Source organism: Lissotriton helveticus, chromosome 2_1 (genome assembly GCF_964261635.1).
Source record: "Lissotriton helveticus chromosome 2_1, aLisHel1.1, whole genome shotgun sequence".
Classification (NCBI taxonomy): Eukaryota; Metazoa; Chordata; class Amphibia; order Caudata; family Salamandridae; genus Lissotriton; species Lissotriton helveticus.
The window spans coordinates 434,418,336-434,443,244 of NC_136059.1; the positions used below are offsets into that span (position 1 = coordinate 434,418,336).

The 24,909-nt window shown below is 43.8% G+C and overlaps 1 protein-coding gene across 2 annotated transcripts in view; it reads right to left on the reverse strand.

Annotated features, from left to right (window-relative positions):
• Window positions 1–1,325: 1,325 nt before the first annotated feature.
• Window positions 1,326–24,909, reverse strand: part of LOC144818030 (molybdopterin synthase catalytic subunit-like) — a 126,830-nt gene continuing 103,246 nt past the window's right edge. For both annotated transcript variants that reach the window (XM_078675063.1, XM_078675062.1), the window contains exon 5: window positions 1,326–2,379. In XM_078675063.1, coding sequence (XP_078531189.1) covers window positions 2,320–2,379 — 60 coding nt within the window. In that variant the 3' untranslated portion in view covers window positions 1,326–2,319. The remainder of the gene's footprint in view (window positions 2,380–24,909) is intronic.

Genomic DNA, 24,909 nt, shown 5'->3' on the forward strand with positions numbered 1-24,909 from the left:
ATCGCCATCAGCTATTTACCTTAGCAACTACAATTTCATGTGTAGTCACATTAGATGTGAATATCATTAGAACGTATGTAATTCCAACTCGTTATGAATATGTTGCAACATGAATTGATGACCAGCACATATTATTTGGTTTCATTCTGAAGAAGGGCACTCAGCTGCCTGAAATGCATCGGGAATGTTTTATGTTGAATTACAAAAAAGATTTTTTATGAAAAGAAAGAATATCTGCGATTATCTATCAGATTGGAGAATAAACAACAAAAACAAGCAAAAACATACTTTATTAAAGTTTTTTCAAATTACATCCTGTTTGGATTGATACTAACATTGGATTCGAACACTGTATGCCTTTTTAGGCCAGACAGCTGTGCACTAAGGGACATCCCCTAGTTAGGAGATGCTTGTTGGGTTTATGTGGGTGAGTGCGCAGGGCCCTAGTCTTGGCTTATCCATTCATTCTTTGTCATTCTAATGTGCTCGTGCCCAGCTAAACATGCAATGATGGTTGCACCACTTACGAACACACAGCTGTTCCAGGTTTCATTATTCTGAGCACGTGCAATCAACACTAAGTTCTAATCTACTGAAGGTAGTCTGATTGTCCTAAATGGGTGTTGGAAATCAAATTCATTTTGAGCTATCATATTTTTAAAGAATACATGCATAAATAAAAGCCCTATTGTTTTTCAAAAGCAGAAGTATGATGGGACATTCAAACTATTAAGTTTAGACATCAAACTATTGCGTGCTAATTAAGTTTGAACAGTGTAGGTGCTCCTAACCTGTAACATGTTTCAAGAATAAGCCTATATTGCTCACCCTACTGTAAGATACAAAGTCCACATAGGAGGTTCCTAACAATTCAGAGAGCCGGACGGGAGTACGGGATAACAGATATTACGATTACCCCGATAATACAGGTGAGAAGAATTGCCCAGTACCTCGCAGTCACCCTGGTCCCAGGGAACCAGACGAGACCATAATGTACCGTGCAACACTTACCCACGATATTGCTGTAATATATACTACTACATTCCTGTTTTTACACGAAAAAGCTAAACATGAAAATCTGCAAACCATTATCTGTCCATCATATATTCGAAAGTCTACCACTTACCCAACACCTTTCTGCTAAAACAGTGTGAACACCTGAAGAGTTACCCCAAACAATCTCTCCGAAGTCGTACCTTTCAGAAAGGCTTAAAACATGCTGGAATTGATATCTGAAGAATTCATGATCAACAGAATGTATAGGATTTCATATATTATTGCGGTAACAATTTAAATGATGCTAAAACGAATGTAACAAAGATATCTGCAGAAATTGTAAGTATGTATTTATTTATGAGATTGTTAGAGCTCAAACCTCGCTACCCAGCATCAGCGCACCAAACATAAAAAAGAGAGGTAAGAAAGGTGGTCGTAGCAAGAAAAGCAGGATGCTTGGGAGAAGGGAATCAAATAGAATAGAGAGCGTAGTAAAGTAAGGGAATATTAGTGTACAACGAGATGCAGCACGATGTTATGTGAAGAGAAGTCTTCATTCGCAAAGGAAATTTGTTCGACGGAACAACACTGGGATCGCGTTCCAGAGTCTCTGGGTGTAGGAAGACAAGGGTCGCTGTGTTCTTTTCTCCTTCTTATTATCACTTGATCTCCATTCTTGAGGTGTTGTTTCTCAACGAGCTGCAGATTTTGCTCTTGTAAGACGGTTAAGGTGGGCCCTTTCTGTATAGTAGTCTGTAAACAATGCACTGCGTTGCAAAGGTAATGCAGTCTAGCAGCAGAAGCCAGGAGAGTTCTTTGAATGTGCTTGTGAACTTCTAGAGACCCATTAGGAGGTGGTCTGTGGTATGGAGGATGCAAGTTAGAAGTTTGAGATGTGAAACTGGCACTCTTGTTAGCAGGGCATTAACACCATCAAGGTGTGAAAGAAACAGATCTTATACAGTAGCTCTGAAGTCTGCTTCCAAAAGGTAGGACTTTACTTTACATGACACAGCCGTAGTAAGAGACATTAGGTTGTTGTTTCCTGAGTGACATGGTTTATAAAGAAGTAAATACCAATGTGGAAGCCAAGCGGCTTGGTATTGTTAGTGATTTGTGGGGTCGTAGCTAAATAACACTACATATCTGGTGGGGGATTTGGACCTGTGAAAACGTGGGGGCATCAGATGAAATATTACATACAATAAATGAAAATCTTCAGGTGACGTCGTGCATTAGATATTAACCACCTGTTTTTTGATAAAGTCTTTGCAAAGCATTTACTTAGAAAAAGAGTTTACATAATTTCTAATTATGTCCGAATTATGTCCAAAAGCATTCTTTATTTTCTTTCCATGAGTATTTTTCTTCATCATATATCTCCTGCAAATAAAGATAATGAAACATGTGAAAAGGATGACATTTTTAAAAGACTACTGTTGAAGAACTAATTCTAGTACCTCTTTAGCAATTTTGTAGTGACATTTTAGTTAATAATACGAGCTTAATCCCTGTATCCCAACTATGCCAAAATGATAGCAAAGTATTTTGTTTAAGGAAAGACATACTGCTGGATTCTCAATGCTATCTGTATGTTCAAGTCAGATTCATGTGTAATCAGCCATACCCACGAGTATCAAAACACTTTTCTAATTCAGCAACTATGTACTTAAATGGATTTATTAGTATAAGCAGTTTTATGAGAGGTAAAATATACGAGAGTTGGAGACTGGTTGGTGAGGAGGCAATACATGGCAACTATGCTTTGACGTTAACACCAAGACCCGTACATGGTTGTCTCCAGCAAAGAGTAAATCTACTTCCATAGTGCAAAAAGCAAGGTAAAAATATTTTCCCAATGGACAAATTTAAGTAGCGAGGCATTTGCGCATGCACAGAAGATTTATTCATCCAAAAGCATAAGTCTGATATCTGTATTACAAATAATTATAGCTGACAAATGTTTTCCAGGAGTATGTCTGGAAACTGGCAATTGTCGCAGGTATTACATGAAAAACGTTTATTAAGAAAAACAAATCTGAAATCTGCACCCATGAGACGTCAGAAACCGGCTGATACAGATTTCCACCTTGTTCTGATAATCAGGCACACAGTTTCATTCTTCTGAGTTAAAAACTATAAGAGTGACTCTCTTTATAGCGGTTGCTGTATCTAATCCCAGATTGCTCATCTTGTCATTCTTCATCTTGTAAATATTCACCAGACGTCAGACTGGATCAAGAAACTTGAAAGCGGTCCTCCTGTGCACCCGTAGGTGGAGTAATGCAGCCCCAAGTTGACATTGTTCTGCTCTGGTCACTGACCATGTCATCAGTGATGTGAGGTCACATGCAGTGCATTACAGGGGAATAAGTTATAGTTAGCTCAGGTAACTATAACTTCTGAATCTTACTGGTTTTGTACAAGTGAAATCTGAGTATTACTAGAACGATGAGTAGAGCATCATATAAGCACCACTCTAGCGCACCGACGTCTGTTGCTTTCTTAGGTTGTCCGCCCCTCAGACGCAGAGCTTATTGGCAGATTGGCATGACCAGTGTGCAGATCTCTAAATTGGGACCTTTTTCAGGTGGAAAATAGAATCCAGTTCATTGAATGGGTAGGTGGGAGGGTCAGCGTGGAATCCGTGGTTATACAGCGTATCCACCAGAAACAGTACTCCCTAAGTAAGCAACATTTTATTCTGATGGCTACTTCTAACAGCAGATTCTCGACCTTATGAATCGATACCCCCAGAAGTAGTTTTCCAGGTGGTGGGTTTGTGAACTGGCTGTGACCAAAAAGTCCTAAAGACCCAAACAGGCAAAATGCCCATCTTGATGGACCTAACTATCCAGGCAGTAGTGCTTCACAAATGTGTGTACGGATGCCCACGTTGAGGCCTGACATATGTCCAGGACCGACACTGTGTATCTCAACACAGTGCTAGCAGCCTTGGCTCTAGTGAATGAGTCCTTAGGTCTTCCGGAGGGGGCTTTTTGGTCAATGTGCAGCAAATCTTGAAGCCGAGCACAATCCATTGAGGGATGGCTCATTTCTGCACTGCCTTATCTGTCTTTGTCCCAGAGAGTCCAACAAAAAGCTGATTGTCCACCCAATGTTTCTTGGTGCGATCCATGTAATATCTTGGGGTCATAGTGGTGGAGCCTCTCTTTTGAGGGATGAAGCAGAGCAGCACATGCCATAAAGGTCGGGAACAAGGATTTTAAGGTACTTTCTTCAGCAGGCCTAACAAGATCCGGCCCGCGCTCCATCATGGTCAGCCTGAACATGTGACTTTGTCCCAGTGCGGCACAACCAGATAACCACAATTGGCACTTTGTGCTTTTAAGCACTGCTTTCACTTAAAACTTTAAAATTGAATGAATATCTCTGATCCTACGGCTTGGATTTAGGGTGTTTTGGTTTCAAATAATTTATTACATTTTACTCAGTTGTCTATTGTCTTATGTTGTGTGTTTGCATTATTACGGTTTGAAGTGCTGCAGAAATAATTTACACATTGCCTATAACTTAAGCCTGTCTACTTTCATGCCAAGCTACCAGAGTGTTAAGTGCAGGTTAATTTGGGTTTCACCCTGACAAGTCTTCTGGCTGCTCCTTGAGAAGGGCTTCAACCCCTTCAAAAAGTAACCCAGTTTCCTACAAAGATTAACAACGGGTGGCGTGCTGACACCCACGCACCTTCCCTGGTTTTTGATAATGGAGAGGAGGGGGCAAGTCTTTTTTGACTTACCGGAAGACAAGGACAGCAATGAAGATCTGCTGTGGGAACAATTTTGGGTGATGGAACGGAACTTTCCATTCAACTTTGACCAGTTGTGGCATTAAGTCTTTAGATGTTCGCAGATATATAGTTTTGTCTTGCGGTCTCAAATGGCCTTTGAGGATCATCTGGGTGCAGCCATCGCAGGCCTTGGAGTCATGTTTCAACCACAGGCACCATAGGCATACCTAGTGAGGATCTGTCACAGACATGTGTTATTAACATTTCATATAACATGTAAACCCTGTTGTTTTAGGAGGTGATATCTTCCCTTGCACACCGGAATTTTGGCATTTTGCAGGAATAGTCTTGTCAAAGATATACGAGTACCTCCAGTCTGCATCTGAATGCACAGAAAGAAAGGTAATGATGTCTGCGCGCATGGTTGTTGCTTATATGCAGCTCCCCTCATCACTTTCAGAGTGCAACAACAGTGGGACAGAGCAGCACAGCACTTCGGGAATATTCACAAAGTGAGGAATTTACAGTTAGAAGCATCCATAAGAATGAATGATTAGAACACTGGAATGTTGTGGTTCAGGTCCAATAAAGGCTGGTATCGATGTTCTGATCCAATATTCTAAAGTTAACCTTTAGGTTTCTCCTTGTTTAATCTAAAATCATTCTGCTCTCAACGTGGGCCTTTCAGTTTTTCTGCCTTGAGTTATGCAGTTGTTTAAGGCCCAATCCCATGTTTTAGGGCGTTGCCTCCTGCTCAGCACATAACTCGAGCAGATGGTCTTGAAGAACACAGCTCTAGTCAGTAGGATCACATATAGAATTGCAATAGTGTCATATTACCACTGAGGTGAATGTGAACACATATGGCCGATAACTACCCGTATTAATTTAAGATGTAGTGAGGAAGAGAGAAGAAAAAGGTAAACACTTAAGGTTATCGAAATGCTTTCATCAAGGTATCATGCTTACAATTGATTTTTAGACTTTACACACGGCAGATCACGCTATACATTGATGGACCGAGTGTATTTATGGTGTGCAAAAGGGTTCTAAGCTAAATGCAGCATCACGGAAAATGCGAATTAAGATCTGAAGTTTAAAGAATTCGTTAAAAAGAACCTGTCAGCTGCAATAAGAAATATCTGATTGAAAAATAAGCATTTACAAAGTCCTACATGGACAAAGTTGCTGTCTTTCAACTTTGATTAAATTGTGCCTGACTAACGCATTTTATTTGCTGGGAAAGAACATAAATTAAAATAGGCATTGGCAATGTCAGTCGTTTTATATTTTATCTTAAAATTGGTAGCAAGCATGGGTAATGCACAGAATAGTTAGCAACCATTTGCAGGAAATAGCAATGCTTGCACTCATGCTGCAGTAGCGGTCTTCGTTGAATGATAGTACAGTTTGGTGCAGTAGCAATAGGTACTCCTCCCCTCTTCACTTAAGGAGCTTATCTGAGGGCTGCCACTGGGCCCAATGGGCTACAGAACTGGTCGTCAATAAAGTTAATTAGTTGTTTATGGGTCTCTTCTCTTCCCAGGTCTGCAGACAAGGTGTTCATACATAAAATGGTTAACCAATCCCATGACAGGTGGGGTGTAGGAGGTGAGCTGACAGGCACAGTAAGGAAATGAAATCAAGAAAATGATGACAATTTGGGGAAAGCTCAGAGAGAGGTACAAGATAGACAAAAGTACGCTGGATAGAGAAAGGCACGAAAGTAAACTTAAGAGGGGAGATAAAAGATAGCTAGATAGAAAAAGAAAAGAGAACAATAGAGGAAAGGAAGGGTACAAGGAAGGAACCATGAAGGGCAACAAGGAAGAAAACATGAAGGGGAAGAAGAAATGCTGAAATAATAAAAGCGTGAGAGGATGGATAAATAGAAGGGTTAAAAAATGGCTGAACAGACGTGATCCGTGCCGGCTCTGTCAGGGCAATCATTGAGCCCCAATGTAGCAGATAAGTACCAGAATGGGTCTGTGAAGGCACAGTGAGTGGAGGGAGCCCAGCGGAAACTACCAGCAGACGAGCGGATAGAATAAAAATGCTGGACAGATCGAGGTGGTGGCGCGAATCAAGATGGCGCAGTCCGACTGCCGACGCTGAAAATCGGAAGGGAGGACGCGGTGAGCGGCATCTACGACAGAGTCCCATGCAACCGTCTATAGTCGGAGGGCAAGAAAACATCATGCACACAAGGAGGAGCGCGGGAAAGCAATAACAGGTCCAGAGTGCCTCGGAGAAGTCAACGTCTGATCACAGTGAGGACCCGGAGTGCGGCAGCGGGAGTGAGTTGTTGCAAAGAAGCGCAACATAGCAAAGAAGAGTGGTCCGGGCAAATCCAGAGGGGTCAAGGATTCCCTCGTGGATGGTGGAGACCGCATCTATGCCACCAAAAAAGTCCACAACCAAGGTATCAAGCTACTTTACACCCGCAGAGAAGAAACAGGTGCTCGAGCCAGAGTGCCAAATCTAGTATAGTGCTGACTAAGGAAGACCTGTTGGCGACCTTGAAAGACTTTAGGACGGAGCTACATACAGAATTAAAAGGCGATCTCCAGGCCTCTATCTAACAAATGAAAGCGGACTTGTCAGAGAGGGTGACCTCACTGCAACAAGATGTAGACTCTATAGTGACGCGATTGATAGAGACAGAGGCCCAAGCACAAGATCTAGACAAAAGAGTGACGGACACTCACGACAAGGTACAGCTCTTACATACACAGCTTCAGTTGGCCCTATTAAAGAACGAAGACCTGAAATACCGGTCCAGGAGAGACAATATACGCATCAGAGAACTGGACAGATTTGGATTCCTTTATAGAGGGTCTCTTTGTAGATATCCTCGGGCCAAAGCAAATGAAGATCAAAATTGAAAGCGCACACAGGGTTGGGCAAAGAGATCCTGGGGAGAGAAGGCAAACTCAGGATATATTAGTCAAGCGCCACTCGTTCAAGGTCAAAGAAGCCATACTACAGGAGTCCAGAAGGAAAGAATCAATCTCCTTCCAGGGGTTTGAATGCTCGCTTTTCCAAGACCTGGCGCTGGCGACCCTACAACAACGACAAACCTTCAGGGCACTCACAGAAAAGCTGCGAGTTGATCTTGTGAGATATCGATGGACATATCCATTTGGGCTGGCCTTCGAATTCCAGAACAAACAATGCCATGTCACAGAGCTCAAGGAAGGGCTGGAGATTTTAGGCCTGCCGGTACCTGAGGAGCAAGCCTCCAGCATGCAGGCGAGAACATGGGGTTCTACACGAAAGAAAGCAACACCTTTGAGAGTGGTCTGCAAGGGACACCAAACCAAGACCTTTTTTTAAAAAACATTTATTTATTGCTTTTCTTCTTAAACATCGTACATTACAGTCTTTAGGATTAACAAGTACAGACATTTATATATATTGCATATTCTTCTTCCTTGTCTCTCATTTTTTACCTGTTCGGGGGAAACAGCTTGAGTCATTCATAGTACAACATCCTGGTATGTCTAGGTTATTCTAATTGATTACAATTACATATCACTTGAGGCGTTACATTAATTGTACGATTAGCACACTTACTACTAAGCATGTATAGCATACAATTGCATCTTCTAGAGGAGGACTATAATATTCACATGGTGTATATCACCTAGTATTTCATCACGTGTTCGGGGATCCGCACATCACAGCATTGTCAAAGATTTATTTGTAAGAGGGAAGTACCCCGGGATATTATCAGTGGCAACTTTCCTTGTCAGAGTGTTTGTCAGACATTGGCTCCGCTGCCTACTCCAGAAGATAGCTCTGGAGAGGCCCCCATATGTCCATGGGTCTGGATGCCCGCGGGAGGGCTTCGGCTTAGACGGTAAGTTGTTCTTGGCAGTATATTAGATCATCCAACCATTCCTTAAATTTTGGGGCACCCCCCCTTCCCCACCTACAAGCTACTCTGTGTTTCGCTAAAAGCAGCGACATAGTAATGTATCAGCGATGTGGCCTGGGGATCTGTGCAGTATAACCTAATAACATCACTAGGGGATTACAGTCCAGCGATGACCCAGTCATCTTCTCTAGGGCTTCAAAGACCTGTACTCAATGTTCTTGTACCTTCGGGCGTTCCCAGGCCAAGTGTAGGAACTCGGCTCATGGGCAATTGCCTCTCTCACACTGATCTGTATCCATCAGTTTAAACCTAAACAGTGTGGAAGGGGTATAGTATAAGCGCTGTAGGAACTTGTAATGTATAACTCGAAGTCTGTGGCTCGCTGAGATATGTGCAGTCTGCAGGCAACAATATTCCCACTGTTCATCTGTTACTTCGTTCCCCAGGCCTGTAGTCCAGTGTGTACGAGATGTGTTATGGGATACTGACTGTTGTGTGCGGATGTTATGATAGAGTGTAGATACCAGGTGTCCCGGCGCCGTGGCGCCCAACATCTGGTGTAATGGTGCAAAGTGTGTGGGCTCCTGAGGGAATTCCGGAATAATGGAACGCATTCCTTGTCTTAGCCATATATACAAAAATAGATCGAGCGAGGTAGGCCGTGTCCCGTGGAATAGTTGGTCAGAGGAGCGAAATGTACCGTTATGGAAAAGGTCCCCCCATGTAGTAATGTTTGTGCGCTCACATAGTTTGCAAAAGCCCCTCTCATGAAGTAAGGGCATTTGGGGATATGTAAGGGATAACAGTGATGAGTATAACATGGGAGATTCTAGTAGGCTTAGTATGCGGTGCCATGCATCTACCGTACCTGTGATGGTAGTAGGCGCTAAGTCTCGTGTGCGGGGGGTGCATGTATCATCCCATCCAGATGGATAGGGCCTGCTAGCAAATGTTCCGCCGCTACCTGTGGCAAGTAGTGGGGGATTATTCCAGTAGTAGCTATAATGAGCTTAGGTACAAGTAAAATATAATTCGAAATCTGGAATATCGAATCCTCCCTGCGCATAGGGTCTTGTGAGTGTCAACCATTGTATCCGTGGCTATTTGCCCCACAGAAGAGTAGTATAAGTTCTGTACGGAGCATCTTAAAAAATAATGGATGGGATTGTAAGGTATATTTATGAATAAATACAAAAATTGTGGCAGCACCAACATCTTTAACAAAGACGCTCTGCCGGCGAGTGAGAGGGGCAATGAAATCCATTGTATGATATTACCGGTGTGGCGGTCTACGGCCGTACCGTAGTTGAGGCGGATCAGTTCGTCCCTGTCCCCGGAGATTCGGATCCCCAGATATCTTAGATCTGTATCGCACCATTCAAGCGGGTAGTCGAGAGGAAATCTGATGGCTACAGGTGTTAAGGGGAATATTTGCGACTTCCCCAAGTTAATATGGACCACGGAAAGTTTACCAAACACGATGAATTCCCGCAAAAGGGGATTTACATTTTGCTGGGGATCTCTTATATACAGGGTGTTATCATCTGCGTAAAGGGAAAGAAGAATTTGGCGTAGGTTGCATCGGAGCGCTTTGTCCTGGTGGTGTTGGCGCAGTTTGCACGCCAGGGGTTTGATCTCTAGGGCGAATAAAAGGGGTGACAACGGGCAGCCCTGCCTAGTGCCCCTCGTGATAGGGAAGGGGGCCGACAGATGACCATTTATTAGTACCTTAGCCATGGGGGTGTGATACAGTAATCATATCCAATTTATATACAGAAGGAGGAAGCCCATGCGTTGTTGTACTTCAAGGAGATAGTCCCATTCTACGGAATCAAATGCATTGGTGGCATCTAAAAACACTGCAGCTAGTGGCAGTTTGGGGGCTACGTTTTGAAGTATTGGGAAAAAAAGTGCGGAGATTGTGGGTGGTGGCTCTGCCAGGGACAAAGCCTGACTGGCCCGGGAGTACGAGTTTGTCCATTAAAAGTATTAAGCGATTCGCTATGACCTTCGCTAATATTTTCGTGCCGCAATTTATGAGTGAGAGCGGTCTGTATGAATAGCAGGAATCTGGGGGTTTACCAGGCTTCAGTAGGGACGTGATCAGTGCCTCCCTCATCGATGAGGGCAGCGAGCCACTTTCCATGGCTTTTTCGTAAAGCTCTTTTAGGATGGGGTCATAATGTTCTTATATGTTTTATAAAATTCGGCGGGAAGGCCGACTAGTCCCGGTGCCTTACCTGACTTTAGTTGCATTACCGCCTCGCGAGATTCATCAAGCTCAAACGGGGCACTGAGAAACTCTCTCTCTGTCTCTCCTAACCATCCAAGTGCTATGTCCCCTAGGACACTGTCAAGCTCAAAGTTATCTCTCCTTTGTGAGGTATAGAGCGTAGAGTAGAGTGTGGTGAAAATATCAAATATGTCAGCGGTATCACGGTATGTCACCTCCCCAGGTCCTGTAATTTCTAATTCATAGTTGGAGAATCGAGGTCTCTGTCAATGCTTTCCCTGGTCTCTCCCCCTCTCCATATTTATGGGCTAGCCAGTGTTTCCCCCTGAATTTTGTCTCTTGTGCTGCAGTATCTACATACTCTGACAGTTTCCCCCATAATTCGGCGTGTTTCCGTCCTGCCTCCCCTGTGGCCATTTGTGTCTCCAGCGTTTTAAGGTCCTTCTCCAGCTTCCTCAAAGTGCCTTGTATGTTCCTAAGTACTCCAAAACTCTGAGAGATGTAAAACACTCTAATCGTGACTTTAAACGCCTCCCATATTGTCTCCACATTGTCAACAGATCCCTTGTTTCTTTGAAAGAAATCTTGGATTTCTTCGCCCAGCTCACTATGAAATAAGGCATTTTATAATGCCGTAGGCTGTAGTCTCCAACTGCATCTGGGCACGTCATAACCTGGAGGTGTAATTGTGAGTTGTACAGGTGAATGATCAGAGAAGGTCCAAGCCAGATGTGTGACGTCTCTTATGGATGGTCGTAGGCCTCGTGAGAGTAAACAATAATCTATCCAAGACCACGTTGCAGCCTGTGTTGTATAGTGTGTAACTTCTCGAGTGGTAGGGTGGGTATGGCGCCATGCGTCGATCAAGCCCCCCTCCTCAAAAAAACCCTGCAGGACTCCCTGAGCTTTGGTATAATAGTGTGGTGCTGTATTGGATCGGTCTGAAACCGGATTAAGGGCAACATTGAAATCCCCCCCCCCCAGATTATGTGGGTGGAACCTATGCTCATAATCTTTCCCCAGAGATTAGAAAAGATGTCCGGTGTATCAGTGTTGGGGCCGTAGGAGCTTATTATTTTGACCGAATCACTGCCCAGCCGCCCCACGCAATTGTGTATCTCGGGAAAGACATTCCGCCCCCACTACCGCCTGCAATCATTTCTCTATGTTGTCCTCCATTTTGCCCGTGTTGGTACTTTGTGGTATGCCTAGGACTCGAATGTTACTCCTGCGGCTTCTTGCTTCGATGTCCTCGTTCTTCGTGGCTATAACTTTCAGTAACTTATCCATTTGCATTACTGAGCTCTGTACATGTGCCGTTGCGTCCTCCGCATCCGATATGCGACGTTCAGTTTCTTTTATTCGCTCTTCATGGCTGTTTAGCCTGTGTACAATAGTGTCCATGTGTGTAGTCATGGCATCCATTTTGTTGGCAATGGTGACTAGGCCTTGCCGAACCTCCAACAGGATTGCTTTCATGTCCTCGCTTAGGGAGGGAGGGGGTTCTTGCATTTCAGCTCCACTTATCGCTTCTGAATGCTGCAGCGGGGCACTTTTTTTAGTATCAAAGTTGAGGTGTGGTTGCCATGCATCGGTTTTCCCCATTATTGCAGTCAGCTTGTGTATGTCACCAATCCCTCGGGAGGGGGGGGCTTTAGGCACTAGTGAAGGTATTTGTCTGGTTGTCTACCTCGTCTGCGTCTAACGTCACTAGTGCTGTGCAATACACTTGGTATGGCGAAGCACCGATCTTACTAGGTATTCACATGAATTAAGTCCAGGTTTAAATAAGTAATCTGTCACACGCCTCTATGTTATGGAGATCTTTAGGGGTTTATAACGTAAGATCTTGCTCTCGGGTTTTGATTGTAGAGGTTAGCTGCAGCAGTGCGCGTTGCAGGCGCGATGAGCGTGTGTGCGGAGCTCAGTTGCATGGTTGAATGCCCATGGGGTTTAGCTCACTCGCAGTGTATTATGTCCACACTGTTACCCGGTTGTTCATGTAGGGCTTCACTGCAAGCGGGCCCTCCGTACACTGCGCGGTGTTGTCTTTCAGTTATGACGCCTCTGCGTAGGAGTTTAATTTTGAGGGATATACTATCCGCCACTTTCTACTTCGGATATCCTCCCCTGTGCTACATGCAGTGTCGCTGCAGTACAGCGCTCCCGGTGCCCCTTTGGTAGCCCTGAGGGGACAGCTTACTTATGGTATAGTATCTGTGCGCAGATATGGAGGCCTCATGTTGAGGACTTCGCCGCTAATTGCTGATCCGCCACCCACTAATTGTTGGTTTCCCGCTATGGCTCCAGAGCTTGGTTGCAATACTGTCTCTAGGGGATAAGTCACCTGCCTTTCGGTGCTTTGCCTATCCTCCCCATGCATCTTTCAGCGACGCGGTGATAGAGCACTTACCGCACCTCGGCGTTCACTTCAGGCACAGTACGGAGGCCTGCACGTTTCGAGGGACCGCTGGTCTCATGTAGTAGTCTTTGCCTCTCACCAGTTCCAGTCTGCTCAATGCCTCACACCGGTGTATGTAATATCTGCCGAATGCAGCGCCAATCCAGGACGGATTTTTATCAAACTTTCACCTCTTGATCCTCGTCGCCTGAACGTATAAAACCAGCCGTTTATTTGCATTTACGGCCATCTGGGCAGGATATTATGTAGGATTACGGCACCAGGCTGCGGGAGCCTCACGTTAGGTCAGCCATTCCGCTCGTGTGCCACCTAGCACCCCCACCAAACCAAGACCTGATCCAAGAAGAAGAGGTGAGGCCAGGCTAACCTCAGACGGGGCTAAGAGATTGAGACATGGGGTTTGGGTGGTCAGGTGTGCGAGTCATGCTAACCTAGACACGACCTAGGAGTGTGAACTTGGACAGAGACAGTTCAACTACACGCTTCTACAATGACCCACTGGAGTATTTAGAACAAATTGAACACTAACTGTGAAAAAGCTACTTTGCAATCCCTATAATGACTGGGGGTCGACAGGCTAGGGCCGAGACCCCAGCCAAACGCCTGCAACCTGGAGTGACGTCACAGCTGGGTACCAGGTGGTCCCGCAATCCAGGTTTATTTTTTCTATTTGGTGTTTCATTGTTCCAAATGGGGTGTTACTTTTAAGGGGGGGTGGAGCAGCGGGGATAGAGAGATGCATGAGGCTCTTTTTTGCTATGGCAAAGGGTGTGAAAGTGGAGGGGAGAAGATGCGAGCGAAGAACAGACCAGGAGTACTTCAGGGGATACAACAATCGGGAGGGGTAGTGGATCAGTGAGATGATGTTGATTGCTTCCTGGAATGTGAAGGGCCTGAACTCTCCGCTTAAACGTCAAAAGATTTGGAAATACCGGTAAGGTCCCCAATTTGATGTTGTGGCCCTCCATGAGACACATCTTAAGAGACCAGAAGAACTGAGGCTAAGGCACAAAAGCTACTCACTGCTGTACAGATCATCCACCAAAACAAAACATAACGGAGTGGCATTAATGTTCCAGAACAGCATCAAATTCCAACCAGAAGGGATAAATACAGACAGGGAGGGCCGAGTGGTTATGCTAAAGGGGAAGCTCAGAGGGAGGATTGCCACCTTGGTCTCTGCTTATGTCTCCCAATACGGGCCAAGCAGCCTTTATTGAGTTCACTACTAGATATGGCGGGGGGCTTTGCCAAAGGCCAGATAATTCTGATGGGTGATTTTAACCTTACCTGCCACCCAACAGACGATAGTACCCACCCCCATAGATCTGCGGGATGCAGTTTCCCTAAACCATTAAAACACACATTTCACATCCTGGGTCTTATGGATGCATGGAGGTCCCTTAACCTGGCCACAAAAGACTATACATACTTCTCACAAGTTCAGCAGACATATTCTCGCTGGACTATGTTTTTGTGTCCCAGGGGTTACAGGGAATCCTCCAGGGGGCGAAGATTCTTCCCATTTTACTGTTAGACCACAGCCCTGTCACAGTGTGCCTACATTGGGGGGTGGGGGATTAGGGGAGGGGGCAGAGTACAGGGCCCCACAGGTGGTATTTTCCTGTCTCGTTGACATGGGACAGATAGCTATGGGACAAGCTGAGGGTAGCAATCATGAAGTATTTTCAGACAAACGACCCAAGTCACACAAAAGTAACTGGGATGCTTTCAAAGTAGTATTACGGGGTAAATGCACTGCATTGGTTTCAGCACTGAATAAGCAGAGAGCAGAGGAAAGGGTGGAACTAGAGGCTACTCTTACCCAGACAGAAAGAGAATATAAAAATAATCCTGCGCGTAGTTTGAAGCGCCAATTGAGTGCACTAAAAGTGAAACTATATACTAACAGAGCTGAATTCACACTTTTGTGACATACGCACAGAGAAACAAAGTGGTCATCCACCTGGCGCGACAACTTCTGTAAGAAAGGAAGTATTTTTGGGTAATAAGCAAAGGCGACGGGGAGACAGAATTTGATGATCTAGGCAAGGCCAATATTTTTGGCGACTTCTATCAAGATCTCTACAGGGCAACCCCCCTGACACTAAGGCTCAGAAAGAATACCTGGTCCCACTTGTGTTTCCACAGATCTCTGCTACCTGGAATGAACAGGTGTCCACCCCAATTTCAAAGCAGGAGATGAGACAAACAATCACGGCATTAAAGCCTCAAAAGTCACCAGGTACGGACAGTGCATTTTTACAAGACTTACGCGCCGGAACTGATAACCTACCTAACAGCAGTATTCAATGAAATAGCGACAGGACAAAAGGTTTCACCGTCAATGGCAGGGGCCCTGATCAAGGTGATACCGAAACCAGCGAAGAATCCACAACAATGCACATTTTATAGACCAATCACCCTCCTAAATCTGGACGCCAATCTCTATTTGGCAATCTTGGTGTCTCGCTTAGAGAATCTAATGCCCCATATTATCCACGAGGCTCAATCCAGATTCATAAAAGGGCGGCAAATACACGACAATATAACCAGGACGTTGCATCTTATAGAAAAAATTTGCAAGTTCAAAGCACCATTTTATATAGAAAACAATGGCTCCTGTGGGAAAGATACTTGATAATAGAATTCAAGCTTAATTAATTTAAATAACTTCCATTTATTTACCTACACAGTACTTGGACCGACAATACTAAAAACACATTATTAATTTCTCTAGATGTCCCCAACATTGTAAGTCCTGAAGAGACCCTACATCCCCATTAGGGTTGAAACGCCATCGACAATTAAGAAAAGCGAACTACTGAAACTGGCATTCTATAACTATATAGATGTTATGTATTGTGAAAAATGAGAGTGGTCGCTTTTTTGGATAAAAATAAGTTTAGTTTTGAAACCTTTCACATATTGCTTCACAAATGTTATTTCTATGTTTTCTGGTTCAAATCTTCACTTGGGACACATTACACAAGTGTAAATAGTCTTTGCTAACACGTGTAACAACTGCTTTCACTGTATATTCATATCTAAATACATTCAATGAAAAACGCAAATAGTGTTTCTGGTTTTTTCCTATTTGATATCTCACCTAATCCCTGCCTATACATGCGAACTTTCTAGCCAATTTGACTAAATCGTCTGTGTTAAACTTAACATTGCCGGATAAACAGAAGCTACTAATCCAGGGAGAGACCCCGTTCACATGGGCCAAACATAAACTAACGTACTTGGGGATCTAGATCACCCCTGCATAGAGGGGCTGTTTAAGACGAATTTCCCACTCTTACTCACCCAGGTCCAGCAGGATCTTAAACGTTGGAAACCACTGTTTATATCCTGGCTGGGCCAGATACACGCAGTCAAAATGACCATCCTCCCCAAACTGCCATATCTGTTCCAAGCGCTCCCGACAGGCCTGGAAAAAGATTTTTTATCAGGGGCCTTCTCCATGATCTTACGTTACATCTGGCAAAATGGTAGAGCACACCTTCCATGTCTTGAGGAAGCCAAGGTATGAACAAGGAGCGGCGCTCCCAGACTTTGGGCTATACTATAAGGCGGCACAACTGAGAGTGGTGACGGAATGGTCCATGCGGGAATCAGACAAACACTGGCTCCACATGGATCGCGCAATCGTGGGTAGGACAATTTGGGACGTTCTATGGAAACCCAAAAAGGACAGACCCCCAATGCCTATTTAGGTACCCCCACCCGAACTACTCTCAAGATATGGGATGAGGTAACATGGGGCCAGGGGTGGACCTCTTTTCCATCTCCATACACCCCTAGACATTTTAACACAGAATTTCCCCCGGCACTCAGGGCAGGCACGTTTGATGCCTGGAGGGAGGGGGGCTGCTGGGTCCTTTCAGACCTATTTCACAATCACAACATTCTTACCTTTGAAAAATGCCAGGAGGACTTTCAGGTCCCACCCACTGAACACTTTCACTACCTTCAGCTTAAGCACTGGGCACTCCACCCACCAGTTAGAGAGGCTGCAACTCGGGAGCTGACTCCAATAGAATCTTTTGTAAGGAGGGCGGGCACCACGAGCAGTGTAAATTCATACCTATATGGCCTTCTGGTCTCCACAACAACTGCGCTGAGGCTGTGGCTCATCCACTTTTGGGAGCAGACCTGGGAAAGCGAGTGATGGAGGGGGAGTGGAAACACCTGTGGTCTGAAATCGCCAAGAATAACCACTCACTTGATCTCAGAGAAGCCCACTACAAAACGTTATTTGAATGGTATCTATTCCCTACTAAACTTAAAACGATCTTTCCCAAAACCTCAGACCTTTGCTGGAGGGAGTGCGGCCTGCTGGGGGACTTTCACCACATCTGGTGGGATTGCCCATCCATTAAACCATTTTAGGAGGAGACTCTGGCCCAAATGAAAGAGATTCTGGGCGTACCCTTTGCTGGGCTCAATAGATGCGACTCTCCTAGGCCTAAGAGACACCTCTCTAGAACACCAAACCAGGGTGGAAAAGGCAATTATGTGGGCATGTATAGGGGCAGATAAGAAGGCCATAGAAGCCAACTGGAAGAAGAAAGAGGCCCCAGTGCTGGCACAATGGTACTCATGCCTGTGGAGAATGCTCACGATGGAGCGGTTGTCAGACATCTTCAGAGAGGACTATAAGAATTTTGAGTATAAATGGGGCCCCTTGGTGTCGTATCTGACAAAGGGCCTTCCGCTGGAGGTGTGCGCACAGATGTATGATGATACATCGAAGGCCGTTTCAACGCGGTCTGTTAGATCGCGGTTTGAGTGGTGAACGATGTCTCCCGTACGCACCCACACTGAGAGGACTACACTTTTTTCCAGTTTTAGTAACTCTTGGAGGGGAGATCTCAGATCACACTCACCAACAAAAGGAAGGATGCAACCTAGAGGACACATAACAAGAGTCTACTCCACACACCGGGGTATAGCAGGGATTAGACAGTTACGCCTTTTTCACCACAGGGGAGGGGGGGGAAGGGGAGCGAGGGGAGGTTCTAATAGTTGTGAAAATGTCATTAAGATACGACATTGGCTTGCGATACGCAAAATAATATTACTCCGGCATTTTAGGACACTGTGTATGCTTTAGCAGGGGGAGGCTTGCGGGACAATCTGTGAGGCAGCTTGACTTGTTGTATGAAGATGGAAAAATGCTTTCAATAAATAGAAGTTTGACAAAAAAAAAAGATGGCTGGAAAAAATGTGAAAAAAATCACAAAAATAGACCGCTCTTTCGTCGATACTCTACCCTAACTCACCCCTCAACCACCCCTGATTACCGCACCTCTTCCGCCTCTCCCCTTGAACACTTCCCTGACCCCCTCTCCTCCCCTCCCTTCTCTTAACCCTCCAGAAACCCATTTCCCTTCTGCTTAAAAATAACGCCTCAAGCTCTGGGACCCTCTTTGAAAAAAAGAGTGCTACACGGCATGGTTTAAACTTGCAAAGTTTTAAGATGGGAACAAATTATCATGCACGTTCTATTTTATAAAAAACACAAAATAAAAGTATATGGAGATCAGACTGCTTGGATACCTTATCACAAGAACACGCTGGCAAGTCAGACTGGTTGTACTTGTTTGCTGGGAAAACCAACGTCAAGGGAATTAGATTCATTCGGAATCGGATTATAATATATCTATGCTGGGGAATATTGGTGATTCCTAAATAAGAATACTCACTTTCTGGGATTGGGGGTGTTTGTCGGTACAAGGTAACCAGTTTCTTTAGACGATTTGCTTCATGTCGGTTAAAGGCAGCCTTTTTTAAATAGGAGTTCTTAAGTTCATGTTCTGAGATCTTCCGGAATGCACTAGGGTCCTCTAACAATTCCTTGTGACCTATTTCAGTCAAGGTTTTTTCCACATACTGTAGCCAGGCAATTTTATGGGAGTTATCTAATCTTAGGCAGTCTTTTATGATTGATTGTGTTAGACTCACCGTATCCCTACACCAGATGGAGTGCCATAACATGATCGGTGCTATCTTGATACAAACGGTCACGTAGGGCAGACTCAGCTCCAAATGGCAAGCATAATCTGGTGAAGATTTGGGCAGAGAAGCTATACCCTTGAAAAAAATGCCTTCCAATTTTTGGAGTTGTTCTACGGGAGCCATACCGCACACACCTGCCCCATAGGAGACAGCAGATACTGTCTTTGCTTTATAAACTTATTTGTTTCAAGAGGTTTTAGTCCCAACTTTCTGGCAAAGGCCACTATTGCTTTCAAGCTCCTCTCCATCACTAGGGCCCTGTTTTCAAACATCATGGCATAATTTCCACCCTGTAATAACATAATGGAGAGGACCCCTCTAACGATACTTGAGGTCAGGGAAAAGATAAGCAACATTAGAAAAATTCCCTCATGACCTATCTACTTTGTATTTTGAAACATTGTTTTACATTTAAACTTTTTTTTAAAATACACCAACACAGATACTGATTTATATCATTTCTTCAGTATATCTTTATTTCTTCATGATTTCTTTTATTCTTTTTTTCAATTACTTTCTGTCATCATATTTTTCTCCATTTTATATTTGATGCAATCATATAAAGTGCTTCATTTCATAAAAAGAATTCATAGTACAAAAAATAGAATTATATACTTAACACAATTACATATTACCCCTTGGCTTATAAAAACACAACAATGCTGTCAAAACTCCACTCACTCAAACTCATTCACACCAATTCATACTCTTTCACACAGACCATATGTATCCAGTATCTGTACAAATCTTGATATCCCGGGTAGGAGAAACCTCTACCCTCTTATTAAACCATAGAATGTTATATTAGGTTCCACGCAAGGTCGACGCGCGTTTCGGTGGGATTTCGACCACCTTCTTCAGGACCTATGCAGATACATACACTTCAATTAGTCAAACAGCCAGGGGACTTTTGACCTGTAATTTCTATTCCCAAAATAATGGTGCTGATATTTTCGTCTGTTCGGGTTGTTCAAATATGCTCATAAACCTTGTTCCTTATTGTTATTATTGGTAGCTTGCAGTGCTCGTCCCTGTAAGATCTGTCTTATTCCACTACACACAATAGTTGAGAGAAGGAACTTGTCTATTCCTGTATGGGTATTATCCTTGTATTCACCTCACTGCATTAGCGATTCCATTTTTATTTATCTTGATAATTTCTATTTATATCTTCTTTGACCTTCTCTCACCGTCGATCTCCTTTCACCACAGGTTCTAAACCCAATGCCTTCACCCTGTATCTGAACAGGAGGTCTTCGACATTTTAGCCAAAATCAAACCTTCCTCCCACACCAAAGATCCTCTCACTTCCGCACTCATCCAAGATCTCAAACATGTCATCGTCCCCTACTGGACCAACATCATCAACTCCTCCCTCTCAACAGGGAGTGTGCCCATCTCACTTCAACTCGGGCAAATTACTCCCATCCCCAAAAACCCCAAATCTTGCCCTAATAATCTCTGCCCAATCTCCAACCCCCTCCTCCTCTCCAAAGTCCTGGAAAAATGTGCACTCCTCCAACTGGAGAAACACATTGACACATTCAACCTACTTGACCCCCTTCAATCTGGCTTCCACAAAGGTTGCAGCATGGAAACCACACTTCTCAATATTGTTGAGGATTTTCACCTAGCCCTGGACAAGGACGAGACCTACCTACTTATCCTTCTTGACATTTCTGCGGCATTTGATACTGTTTACCACCCAACCGTACTCAACACACTCAAAACTCGCTTCGGCCTCGGTGGCACTGTCCTTAATTGCTACACCTCCTACTTTCAACATAGAACCCAACACATTAAAATTAAATCTGCCTCTCTAGCCAAACCCCTGTCTCCCTTGGTGTCCCTCAAGGATCCATCCTCTCTCCCGCTCTCTTTACCTCTTTATGGAACCCCTTCCCGGATACTCAAACAAGAAAAAATCAACTACCACCTATATGCTGACGACACCCAATTGTACTATAAAATAAAATCCCATGCTGATATCCTGCACCTTAACACAGCCTTAACCATGATCCAAACCTGGTTCCACAACAATCATCTGAAACTCAACCCTAACAAAACTGAGATCATCCTCTTCTCTCCCAAAAACAACCCTCTCCCCATCCAAACTTGGATCGCCGATCTTAATGCGCTAAACTGCTCTCTCTCTCTCGCCGATTCGGTTAAATCACTCGGCATCACCATCAACAATAAACTCACACTAAATTCCCATGTCAAGAACTCAGCAAAAAGTGCACTCTTCACTCTCCGGCATCTCAAAAGAATCAAACCTTTTATCCCAGCTGTAGACTTCAAATTAATTATCCAGTCTCTTGTTTTATCCAAAATAGACTATGGTAATGCTCTTCTCTCTGGCACCCCCAAAATTCACCTGACCCCCATCAAAGCCGTTCTCAACCTTGCCGCAAGGCTAATAACAAACTGTAAATGCTTGGACCACATCTCCCCTGCCCTCAAGTGGCTCCCCATTGAAAGCAGATCTTCATATAAAATTGCCTGTATTACTCACAAAGCCCTTTACCAGAAGACCCCATCCTACCTCTCAACTAAACTTAAAAAAGCTGGCTGTGCTCAAACACTGAGAAGCATCAACACTCTTCTTCTCATACCACCCCTACTCAAAAAAGCTGCTTAGAAATCCCGCTCCTTCTCTCGTAAGGCCCCTACCATTTGGAATGCCCTACTCAAAGACCTTCGATGAAACCCCTCTTACTCCAGATTCAAAAAAGACCTTAAAACTCATTTGCTAACTACATTTTGGGGAAACTAAATCCCGGATCACCTTTCGGACTACCTCTCCTCCTCCCTCCTTAGACTACTACCCAGTTCCCCATTCACCTACCATTTTTCTCTTGTCGCCTCCCTCCCCCCCTTTCCTTTACCACTCACTACCTACTATGTCCTTTGAATCCTCCTTGACATACTATTACATTTACTATTTATAATAACATTCTGGTTCCTGAAACTTGCTTCTCTATCTCTTCCTATATGTACCTTTTATCACTATTGTTTTCCCTAAATTATTCCCTGTATTTTTATTGGTTTGAACACCTGTATAACCCGTTTCGACCAAATACCATATTGTTTTATTGTGTACTTGCATTGCTGATGTAAAGCGCTCTGATACCCTCGGGTGGAGCTAGTGCTATATAAAACCTTCAAAATAAAATAAAATAAATTAAATAAACAGGATGAAAGTTGAAGAACACCCCTATGGAGATTCAAGTTTCTTTGCCTCACATGCACGGTGTGACTATAGGTATGGATTAAATGGGGGATATTTTAATTTTCTGACTACTCCTTTGACTTGGTGAATACCTTTTCACTATAAAAAAGTCAAAAAGGTTTGGCAACGTAGGGGGTTTGGTGAGCAAGAGCAATGAGGGAACCAATGGGAAGAGAGTAGTGCAGTGATAAGTGTCCAACATTAGGTCAGGGGATGCTGGGGAATGGATGCGGTGAAGCAGTACAGGATTTAGGAGAGCTATGCAGGTTCTGTGGGGGGCAATGGCTTGTTCAAAGAATGGAAAGCAGATCTGTTTCCGGGGGAGGGGTGTGTGTAACAAATACATGGTCCAGTAAAGAGGGGACAATTTACTTGGTATCCCAGGTTCTGTTTGTGTATGAGTGTTGAGCAGACGAAGGTGACATTGGTGGAACAATAGAGGCTGTAAAATGGTGCTCAAAAGAGGATCAGGAGGGGCTAATATCTATCAGATTCTGGGGGAATGGATTGTGATAATATTTCCAATTTTAAAAGCATAAGCTAGTCAATCAATCATAGATCTTTATTCGAATTTATATATAAATCCATAAAAGCAAAACAAGAACAACTACAAATCACTCGACATGTCCACAAACATTACTTTGAATAAGACTGTTTGCAAATACACAAAATTCTAAAAAACACATTCATATAAAAAACAAATACATGAGGGGCCGCAACCTATTAAGCACAAATATTTGTAGTACAGAGGGACAAACGTGGGTGTTACAATCAAGTAAAAATATCCTCTAATGCCAATTTTACAACTGTATTCCACTTAAAAACACAATTATTATAACAATAAAAGCAATTGAATGTGTATATACATTTTAAAAATATGACAGTGAAATTCCTATGTGTCTAAGGCAGTCCATATAGTACAAGGTTTTCATTTCATTTGGTTACTCTATTATTATACATACATTTTTATACAGTGCTAAAGTGAAAGGTTTTCTTAGTTCTAATACAAGCCCATAAAAACGAGGCTACTTAACAGCTGAAAAAAAGAGTGCTACACTGCATTGTTTAAAATTGCAAAGTTTTAAGATGGGAAGAAATTATCATGCACGTTCTATTTTATAAAAAACACAAAATAAAACTATATGGAGATCAGACTGCTTTGATACCTTATCACAAGGACAAGCTGGCAAGTTAGACTGGTTGTACTTGTTTGCTGGGAAAACCAAAGTCAAGGGAATTAGGTTAATTCGAAATCTGGTTATAATATATCTATGCTGGGGAATATTGGTGATTCCTAAATAAGAATACTCAACCGCTGGGATTGGGGGTGTTTGTTGGTACAAGGTAACCAGTTTCTTTAGACTATTTGCGTCATGTCGGTTAAAGGCAGCCTGTTTTAAATAGGAGATCTTAAGTTCATGTTCTGAGATCTTCCGGAATGCACTAGGGTCCTCAAACAATTCCTTGTGACCTATTTCAGTTAAAGTTTTTTCCACATACTGTAGCCAGGCATTTTTATGGGAGTTATCTAATCTTAGGCAGTCTTTTATGATTGATCGTGTTAGACTCACCGTATCTCTACACCAGATAGAGTGCCATAACATGATCGGTGCTATCTTGATACAATCGGTCACGTAGGGCAGACTCAGCTCCAAATGGCAAACATAATTTGGTGAAGATTTGGGCAGAGAAGCTATACCGTTGAAAAAAATGCCTTCCAATTTTGGAGTTGTTCTACGGGCGCCATAACCGCACACACCTGCCCCATAGGAGACAGCAGATACTGTCTTTGCTTTATAAACTTATTTGTTTCAAGAGGTTTTAGTCCCAACTTTCTGGCAAAGGTCAATATTGCTTTCAAGTTCCTCTCCATCACTAGGGCCCTGTTTTCAAACATTTTTGCCCAGGACTGTATTTTATCAAACAAGACCCCAAGACAAGAAAAAGATTCTACCACTTAAAGTTTATGTGTGCCGATATGGAAACACGGTATTCTTTTGCCCCAAGATACCCCTGATGTAAGAATTAAGGGTTTCAACTCATTTACCCGCAGGTCCAAAGAGGCCATGAAGGCTGCATAGTCCTTAATTAAGCACTGAAGGGCTAACCCTGTTCTGACAATTAGGACCGCGTCATCCGCATATACCAGTATTGATACATTACAGCCGCTTCGTCAAGGAGCCTACCGTGGTCTGCTGCTGACGCCGTGTCCCACTGGGGCGTTTTGCTAACCTGTGTGGGGATTCCTGCAGGGGGCTGGACAGAGGGGGAAGGAGAACGCCAGCCTGCTCCGCGCCCCCCTGCCTGTCGTGAGGGACTCTAAGACTACGAGTCACAGCAATCCCAGCGCTAGCCATAGCGCCGGCAACAC